General features: G+C 41.4%; 1 protein-coding gene across 4 annotated transcripts in view; it reads left to right on the forward strand.

Moving 5' to 3' along the window:
• The window catches only part of LOC126332220 (uncharacterized), a 42,527-nt gene extending 38,118 nt beyond the window's left edge, over positions 1-4,409 (forward strand). For all 4 annotated transcript variants that reach the window (XR_007563603.1, XM_049996566.1, XM_049996565.1 and 1 more), the window contains one exon: positions 4,001-4,409. Coding sequence is in view for 3 of the 4 variants with exons in the window: in XM_049996566.1 (XP_049852523.1) it covers positions 4,001-4,062 (62 nt within the window). In the remaining variant the exon portion in view is untranslated. The remainder of the gene's footprint in view (positions 1-4,000) is intronic.
• Positions 4,410-10,396: the final 5,987 nt, after the last annotated feature.

The raw sequence follows: 10,396 nt of genomic DNA on the forward strand, positions 1-10,396 counted from the left end.
ATCCAACAGAGAGCAGCGCGCTTCGTTACAGGATCATTTAGTAATCGCGAAAGCGTTACGGAGATGATAGATGAACTCCAATAGAAGACTCTGCAGGAGAGACGCTCAGTAGCTCGGTTCCGAGAACATACCTTCACCGAAGAGTCAAGCAGTATATTGCTCCCTCCTACGTATATCTCGCGAAGAGACCATGAGCATTAAATCAGAGAGATTAGAGCCCACACAGAAGCATACCGACAATAATTCTTTCCAAGAACAATACGAGATTGGAATAGAAGGGTGAACCGATAGAGGTACTCAGGGTACACTCCACCACACACCGTCAGGTGTCTTGCGGAGTATGTATGTAGATGTAGATGTGTCTCTTCACCCCTTACTTCTTCCGTATGTCACTTGCTTGTGCACTGATTCTCCTTGACCTGTCTCTTCAACTTTAGCCAACTCTTGGTCATAATTACGCTTTACAGTCCAATATCTGAATTCGAAAGATCTGCCTGATCATGAGGTAATTTAACTGAAATCTTCATGTTTATCGCATCCTTCTCAAAGTTTACTTCCTCCTTGTGTGATTCTTGTATAGTGTTTACGTTATTACCATCTAAAACCAATTGCAGAACATATTAATCTTCCTCCGGTCTCGTTCCTATTACCAAGCTCATTTTTAAACGTAAACCTATCCTTTACGCCTTCCTGCACAACCACTTTCCAATCCCCCATGACTACAAGATTTTCATATACCCTTACATATTGAATTACCCGTTAAATCCTAATATACTTTCTCTACCTCATCATCTGCTTGCGACGAAGCATGCATATCCAAACTATTGTTGTCAGTGTTGGTTTGCTGACGAATCTGATGAGAACAACCCCATCAGTGAAACGTTCGCAGTAGCTCACTCGTTGTCCTACCATCCCATTCATAACAAATTCTAATCCAAAATACAATTTTCTGCATCTTTTCATATTACCGTATACTCATCTGACCAGAAAGCGTATGTCTCTTCACATTTCACATCATGACGCCCACTGTTCCATAATGAGCCTTAGCATTTCCGTTTTCAGATTTTCTAGGTTCCCTACCATGTTGAAACTTCCGCCATTCCAGTCCAGTTTCGTGAAATGATGTTCTTTCGGAGTCCCCTCCCAGAAATCTGAATGCGGTACGTGTTAGGAATCTTTTGCCAATGGAGAGGTCATGAGAGCACTTTCTCAGTTACAGGCAACATGTCTTGCAGATATGTCCTTAATGCAGTGGTTACCATTGTCTTGTGCATCATCATGCTACTCAACGTTGTTGAGTCTTCCGCCTTGTAGTGGCAGTTTCCCACTCTAAGGGAAGGAGAGGGATCTGAAGCTCTCTCGGCACCTCCGCTCTCTTTAACAAAGCCGTTGGGTGGGTAAGGGTGGCTTTACATCGAAAGTCTTCAGTCGCTGTTGATGAAAATTTTTATTCTAAGTTTAAGCAGTGAGGACGATTCGAACACGAAACGAGTAACGTTTGGATTATCAATGAAAGACGCTACACCTAGAACATGGGTGCACTCCTGAAATTATAGCTGAAGACATTATTCTGTTAATGGCGATATCAAAAACTTCCTCTTGGTACAGCCTTTATTTGAAGAGTACGATCGCACAGCACGTGTCCGAAGCTACAGAAAAAATAACTTCTGTTCAGGAAGGGCAATGCGAGAGGGTGAAAGCTCCTCGTATTTCTCATTCATGAATATGAATGGATGGCTGTAATCCTTTTCTTGTTCAACTTAAAACACAGCGTCGTCCTCTCTGCAGCTTCACAAGACTATGGGCGAACGACGTACCCCAAGTCAACGCATATGTGACTGTTTCCTCTGTTAACTTATGTCATTACATTGTGTACGTTCGCAGTATAGTCACTGTTTCGGCAATTTCTCTCTGACTGTGTTCATTGTGTCTCACTATGCCACCTCATTTGTAATTGAATAAACAATTTTTTAAGTACAGATCCACCTGTAGTGGATGTTCTCGAAGTTCTGTACTTTTTGTCGTGTTTGGCACTCGGTGACCTATTTTCGTGTCTACGAGAAGAGTATCATTCTTTGCCGTTTAACAGATTTACGTATGCCATCCAAACTGCTAAAGCCTTTACGTATACATGACATAGACAAATTATCAAACGAATCTTCCATTAATTTAAAAATTTTCTGTATTAAGTTATGTCTTATGTTATATTCTTGATCGGGAGCACTGTCTGCCTCACCTTCTTTATTTGAGTATTTTTATCTCTTCTGGTCAAACAACCCACTTTGAGAACTGCTAGATTGAGAAACGGAAAACAACGTTATTTTCTCAAGTACCGATGAGTCGATACAGTCCATCAGGACAAAATACCGATTTTATGTTGAAATTCTCGCGTATGACAAGTTTTCTAGAGGTCTACTGCCTCGCCTCAGCTATCATCTGACTCTTGGGAACGTACCACGCCTGTAGACTGCTTATTCTTACTTTGTTTAAATTTATGGTTAGGACCCATCTCGCAAGCCGCGTCGTTAAGCCGAGACGTCCGCCTTGTGTGACACGCAACGTGCCTCCTTCAGCACAACTGTAGTCGTTGAGCCACACCCAGAAGCTATGGCAACTGATGACTCGCGGCCCTGGCGAGCGCCCAACTAGGTAACCCCGACACCGTCACACTCGTACCCTGCTATAACTGGTTGAGCTACCGAGGGAAGCAATCGAATTTACACATGCAGCACACGAACACATGGGATATATTTTTTGGCAGTAACATAGGCTCATTTTTGGCCCGCACGATTACTTTGAATCAAATATGCAGCCCAAAAACTCCATATAACGTTTGAAATGTAAAACTGTGTCGATTAGTTGCAGGTCATATAAGTTAGAAAACGATGAGAAGTATTAAAATCAAGATGTACACACACACGCACACACACACACACACACACACACACACACACACACACACACACACACACACACACACACACGTATACCTCTGTATTTCATATGTCAAATATAATATATCCTCCTAAAGTACATATCCGTAGAGAAACTAATTTTTTTTCAGAAATTGTAACATCTTCGATATAAATTTTTCTGTCCGTCCACAGTGAATGTACTGATCTTGGTGGTCGGGTGTGCGGACGGGGGAATATCGTGGCTGCGCTGCAAGCGTAGATCACAGTAACCGCTTCGCACTGCTACACATTGGATCATTTCAGGGCGGTCTAAGACTGTCGCTCTCGCATCAGATCGTTCACGTTCGGCAAGGCGTTGCGGCTATAAGGGACTGGCGACGCTCACCACTCCCCAATCCCAAATGCCGGGTTCACCAAATCCTTTCCCTGTATGCGAAACTGAGGGCATGAGGTGATGATTTGTCATGACACAGGACAGATATCTTGATTATTGAATGCCGCGCACCTGAGCAGCAATTACGCACTTTGAAAAACTTCGTTCTAGTGACATCCTAACTCTCTCGAAATGCACCAAGCTTTAGATTTACTCGCGTGGTCCATCTGCTAAAGAGCCGTCTACTGTAATGGCAATAAGGACAGGATTTCGCTAACCAAGGGCACTTGTCAGCAGTTAGGACACTTGGTCCAGCTTCACAGTACTCGTAACAATAGTCACTGCCTATTAAAACTTGTCCTCATAAAAACAGTGTCCAGATCGGACAAGGTACTTTACAGTCCATTTAAGTAAAGCCAATTCAAAAGGCATGAACAAAAAAAAGGTAGTTACTGTTCTGGGGAGGTGCTAAACGAATAAGACACCTCGACGACGCACACTCTCTGTTGTGCATCTGTTACCAGAGGTCTCCCACACTCTCACTGTTACGCGACCGAAACATAATCGTTCCACAGTGCACAAAATGAAATTCGTGCCATGTAGAAAAGGTGAAAATCTATCACAGTGTTATCAGTAGTAAATATCAAATAGTATATAACTCTATTCATTGTTTCTAACTCTAATGAAACATATATCCTTATGTTTGTTGTAGTTTACGTGGTGAAACCAAAGAGTCTCTGTAAACCAACCCTGTCAGACTGTCCCAAGAACTAGGACTAAAGCAAGTCCGTTGGCTCAGCTTGAAGAGACTGACTCGTCTGCGATTGAGTGAAGACCAGATGGCTGGCCTGCTGACTGAAGACATCTACAATATTCAGACAAAGCTAGAAATCTCAAGAGCGTCAGAACTTACCCCTTTTTCTTGCCACAAAAACTGGAGGAATCGACGAATCCTCTTTTATGATAATTTCTGACTGCTTCACGACATGCAATAAATCACATGGCAACGAGAAACTGATACCAAAAACTTTTGTTTAAAAACATTGTTTTCCCTGTTTTTTATCTTTCTGTTGGCCTTGTAATAGTTTTATACTGGCGCAATAAAACTGTAGTTTCATGTCGTCAACTGTTTTATTTCATTCATAGAATACATTTCCTTATCTACAGCTTCACTTAATTATTGGCAAAGTATGACTGTATATTAATCATACAAAACGTAGTTCATTCATTCATGCGAACCTCGTACCAAACCAGTAACCAATTCGCATCCCCTTAACACGTTGACTGGAACGACGACACCGGTGGACGCAGCAGAGACTTACAACTGCCACAATGGCTTGGCCTTGTCTTTCCTGGATAAAGCGTGAATTACTTGCAGCACAGAATACATGGTGTCTTCTCTGGTTTTTCTATATGGCGGCCCAAGGTGGAAAGCAAAACAGTTTTGTTGCAAGCTATTACGCAAAGGAATCTGTGAAATACCACGTCAAGATACAGGTTTGCATTATCGCTGTAAAAAAAAGTGATCGTGTACCGTCTCAGCCTCTGGTTGTTGTAGACTGAAACATAAATAACAAGGACTGATAAATTTAATGCCTACGAATAATAAATGTGAAAAAACTAAAAGCTTTTTAAATAGAATAATCTTTATTATCAATTTTTATCTTCATTCTCCAGCCTACATACTTATATCTCACCATTATCACCATAGCGACGAACAAATTTCTCCGAACGAGAGACCAGTTTCTTGATACCGCCATTGCAGAGGACTACAACTTGGGCCAGAGAAACGTAAAAGTCGACCAAGTGTTATGCATGGCATGTAATACAGCAACTGGTACTCTCAACACAATATAAAGTTTGTAAGCCTACTTTTTAGCACGCCTTCGCACATCACTTCTTTATCTGTTATATTTGATCTCTTATCAAGTGCGAAACCATTTTGCACAGTATCTGTTAATTTCATTGATTAAAGTGATTTTTGATTTAGAGAAACTGACTTATAAATATCAGTCAGTAACAGCATTAATTTAGTGAACATATGCATACACCTGTAACCCTACTTGTACCATTGGCTCAATATGATCGCATAGGCAATTGGAAACGTACACACTTATTTTCAAACCTATTATTTTGGAACCTAATGCCTTTGTTCCTAGCAGTCATTATTATCCAGTGAGGTTTCGTTCGGTTTTGTATTTACACCAAACCACTATTTAAGAGTAGTGTTTCCACTGAGGATCACTGGGGTGAATATGATACCAATCTCAATTTCTTTTCATATCTTGAATGTAGCATCTCAGACACTGGGAATGTGACTTTCACTGGAACAGCCGTAACGTATGTTTTCCTATTATTTCATTAAAATTTCTTGGGTTCTTCACGACCCCAGTAGTACGCAGTGAAACAACCATATCTGGGTAAGAGGAGCTCAAATCGACAAGCCACGAGAAAAGAAAAGCAATTGGGAATAAAAAATGATCGGTTTTATGTTTTATAATTTCTGATAACGAGCAATTAGAGGCGAAGAACACTAGAAAGTAGAAATTTCGCTTGATATAGCAAATGTAAGGCTACACGATCGGTAAAAGGGATGAAAAACTTGGTGAATCGTGCTAACACGATACAGTCTATTACAATGCCCCTAAATGTACCGGAAATTATGTATCAGGTAAGCGAGACCGTTGCCATTGTAGTTGTTTTCGCTTCGTTTGGTAAAGTTTTCCTTCCTTTTTTTCACATACCGGGTATCGAACCAAGGTCGGACGACAATTAGATTACTAATAGAAGACGCCACCCCTAGATCAGAGGCGCATTTTCGTTTTGAAATACACTTGCGTAAGCCGGCCGAAGTGGCCGAGCGGTTCTAGGCGCTACACTCTGGAAACGCGCGACCGCTGCGGTCACAGGTTCGAATCCTGCCTCGGGCATGGATGTGTGTGATGTCCTTAGGTTAGTTAGGTTTACCTAGTTCAAAGTTCTAGGGGACTGATGACCATAGCAGTTGTCCCACAGTGCTCAGAGCCATTTGATTTTGAACATTTGCGCAAACTTGATGCAAAACCTTTGTTATTTAAATCGTTATCAATGGAATAGCATGTTATCCAGAGACATAGTCCTAATCAAGTCCTCGATGTTTACTTGAGATCCGGCATAGCCTGAGAGGAAAACGTCGTATACAGTACTCGTCCACCTAACGTGAGTGCAATGCGTGTTTTTGTATCTTTTATGGAATCCACCCGAGTCTGACCACCAAAAGAATACGGAACGTTCTGCTAGGTGCTTAAAAGTCATCGAAGCCCATACAAAATGTGCAGAAACATTAAGGAAATATAAGACTGACATAAAAACTTTTCTAAATAGCCGTTGATTAAACTTAGAGAACCAAAGGTTATTAGCACAAAATGGCGGAAACGCTTGGCTGTAATGAATCAAATATGTCCACCCTCGTCATAACGCTAAAACCTACATTCTGGAACTCGCCCAGGAGCGGCCAGAATTTTCCTTCTAGCGTTATGTCTGCTGATTATACAATCATGGGTCATGACACCAACACATTTTTGCGATTTTGAGACATGTAGTTACGAGGACTGTTGGGGAATCTTCGATGTCACGTTATGATCTTGATTAGAAAGAAAAGTTGTCGTGCAATAAACGCACGTTAAATACAGGGCCACCAGATTTTTGTTAAGCTTCCTCTCGGTGACCGGTTACTGACACAATGTCCCACTGGCATTGCGCTGTAAACGGCAGAAAATGAGGTAGTGATCTGCAGGCTAAAGGTCTAAGCCACGATAGCAGATTTCTCCGCCGTAGTGACTTGCTGATGTGTATTGCTGTGATGGACTTAATGTAGACAACGGAACAGCTCTGATGCCTGCATGCTTCCATAGTATAACATGTTTAAGATCCTAACAAGAAAGAGAAACGGTTAAGTCCAAAGCATATTCTCTTTAAGTTTGTTGCAAGTGCTTCAGAAAACCAAACACGTAACAGCGATGCGAACTGCCCCATTTCATGTACAGGAGAGTTATTTTTATAGGCATAATAATCCCACAGGTTTTCAATGCAGTTTTTTTTTTTACCTTGACGTGTACGGAAAAGCACAAATTCATCCCTCTGGAGAATACGGACATTTTCATCCGAGTACCACTTAACTGAGAGTGAGGCAGAGGGGTTTCCAATATTTCTGAACTCGTTTCAAACTCTAGAGCGCGCTGTTCATGTCAGAAACAACGAGTATGTCAAAGTCGGTAGCCCAATATCTGACTAATTGGTAATGGAGGTAGAGGAAGTCGTAATTGCATATATTTTTGGGATGTAACCTACAATTCCGATAATCGCTCTGCTACACAAAGGTGAATCTTAAAAAGCTCCAGAGCAGGACTCAGGGAAAAGAAACAATTTCCACTTTAATCCCTAGTTAATAACGCTCAGACAGAAACCAGGAAATCTCACAGGATATAAGGAAGGGTAGACACTTTATTTGAGATTCTATAATGAAACATAAGATCACCCACCACTTTAATTTTTGCACGATTACCTTGGACTTTAAACCATACCGCGACAGACTCAAGCTTATTTATTTTACAGGGATTAATGGTCCTAACAACAATGGACATTAAACTTCCTGGCAGATTAAAACTGTGTGCCCGACCGAGACTCGAACTCGGGACCTTTGCCTTTAACGGGCAAGTGCTCTACCATGTGAGCTATCGAAGCACGTCTCACGCCCGGTCCTCACAGTTTTACTTCTGCCAGTATCCTCTGTAAAGTTCGGAAGGTTGGAGACGTGATACTGGCAGAAGTAAAGCTGTGAGGACCGGCCGTAAGACGTGCTTCGGTAGCTCAGATGGTAGAGCACTTGCCCGCGAAAGGCAAAGTGTAAGTAGGCTGTTTAGGTTTTCTTGTTGGTAACGCCACATAGCGCCTGGTATAAAAAAAATCACTGGCTGTGCCGTGTGCAGTCTGTGTTTAGTCTGCATTGTTGTCTGCCATTGTAGTGTTGGGCAGCGGCAGCTGGATGCTAACAGCGCATAGCGTTGCGCAGTTGGAGGTGAGCCGCCAGCAGTGGTGGACGTGGGGAGAGAGATGGTGGAGTTTTGAAATTTGTAAGAATTGGTGTCATGAACTGATATATATATTATGACTATAAAGTTAGCTGGCAGTAGTGGCGCTCGCTGTATTGCAGTAGTTCGAGTAACGAAGATTTTTGTGAGGTAAGTGATTTGTGAAACATATAGGTTAATGTTAGTCAGGGCCATTCCCTTGTAGGGATTTTTGGAAGTCAGATTGCGTTGCGCTAAAAATATTGTGTGTCAGTTTAAGCACAGTCTTGTATAATTTTTCTAAGGGGACGTTTCATATGGCGACCCTGCCAGGATACCTCACTGGAATCTTCTGATTTTTTCTTGTAGTTTGTGTAGTTAGTGTAGCCTTTGTTTATTGCTAGCGCGTAATCATAGAGAGAATTTCCTTTGTAGTTGCAGTCTTTCATTGTTCTACAGTAAAACAGTTGTGGCATACAAGTAGATTTGCACTAAGTATTTCGCAGCTGCGCTTGCAATTAACTAGATATTATTTTCAGCGCTATGTTAATGTGTTTTCTTATTTTGCTCTTCAAATTGTGCTTTTCTGCGTTGTTGTGTGAAATATTGTGACAATAATGGCGTGTGAAAAACGTAATACTGGGTTCCAAGGTAAACTGAGAAATGACAGTGAAGACGAAAGCAGTGTGTTAGCGTCACCATGTAATGAATTCACTAACGTTCAAAGTAGTAATTTGGTAATAGCGCATAGGGAAATGGAGCGGGCTGCAAATAATGGTGTAGGCAGTGAAACAATTAGTGAACAGGGAAGCATTATCGATCGATCGGTCGGCAACAGCTCGCCTCAGGATTCCGAAATGACAGGACACAATCTTGCAAATACTGTAGATTCAGATTTTGCGTCCTCACCGTTTTCTCAAATAAATGAAGACACATTTTCTGCTTTTCAAAATGCGAATATTGCCGGTTCAAATGCACTGCCGAAAAGCACTGAGGAACATGTTTCAGACACCAGTGCACTGTTATTACAGTTAATGCAAAAAATGGGACAAAGGCTACAAAAGTTAGACACAACGCTTGAACAAAATCAGAAGCAAATGGCACAAAATCTTCAAAAGTTAGACACAATGGAACAAAATCTTCAAAAGTTGGACGCAATGGAACAACACCAGAGACAAACACAGCAACAGTTAGACACAATGGAACAAAATCTTCGGAAGTTAGACAGCACACTTGAACAGACACGTGACGATTTAACTACTGAGTTACGTAACATCGAATCGAAATGCCAAAAAATCTGTAATGACGTAAAAACACAAATTTGTGAGCATTTTCAACCTATTTTTTCGCGGCATGAAAATGCATTACAGAATCATGAAGCAGTCATAAAAGAACTGCAAACTATTGTTCGTGAAAATCACGACACCTTGCAAGCTAAAATGGACTCAGTTGCAGCCACCGATTCGGTTACGCAACTTGCAAGAACTCAGGAAAACTTAAAGGTCACAGTATATTCGATTTCAACACAAATGGACACTCTGAAACTTGGTTCAGAAAAACACACTGAGGAAATGTGTTCACTATCGGAGAAAGTAGCTGAACTTTCAGATCCTTTCACTAACTTATCTACAATGGTAGATGATGATCTGAATGATACAGAAGAGTGCGAACAAATTAGGAAATTCAAACAAAATCAGAATCAAATTAATACACAACACCAAAGAGAAATCCGGGAAGTGAAAGATCAGTTGACACAGGTAATACAAGAATTACGTATTTCAGAGGACAGTCGCGCTCCAACATGGGAAGAGGGACTTAGAAATACGGAAAAGCCACAAAATAATAACACAGGGCATTTCGGAAATTATGAAAGAAATTGGCAAGGTGCACCGAATTTTGAGATGGAACCGCCGACGCGACGTAACAATGACCGACATGCTACCCGCCGACACGATGATTTTGACTATAAGCTGTTCATTACTGCACGTAAATTCAAAACGTTTAAGAATTCTGGCAACGACATTCATCCACAAGCGTGGCTCCGTCAATTCTCTCATTGT

Source organism: Schistocerca gregaria, chromosome 2 (assembly GCF_023897955.1).
Source record: "Schistocerca gregaria isolate iqSchGreg1 chromosome 2, iqSchGreg1.2, whole genome shotgun sequence".
In the NCBI taxonomy this organism is placed as follows: Eukaryota; Metazoa; Arthropoda; class Insecta; order Orthoptera; family Acrididae; genus Schistocerca; species Schistocerca gregaria.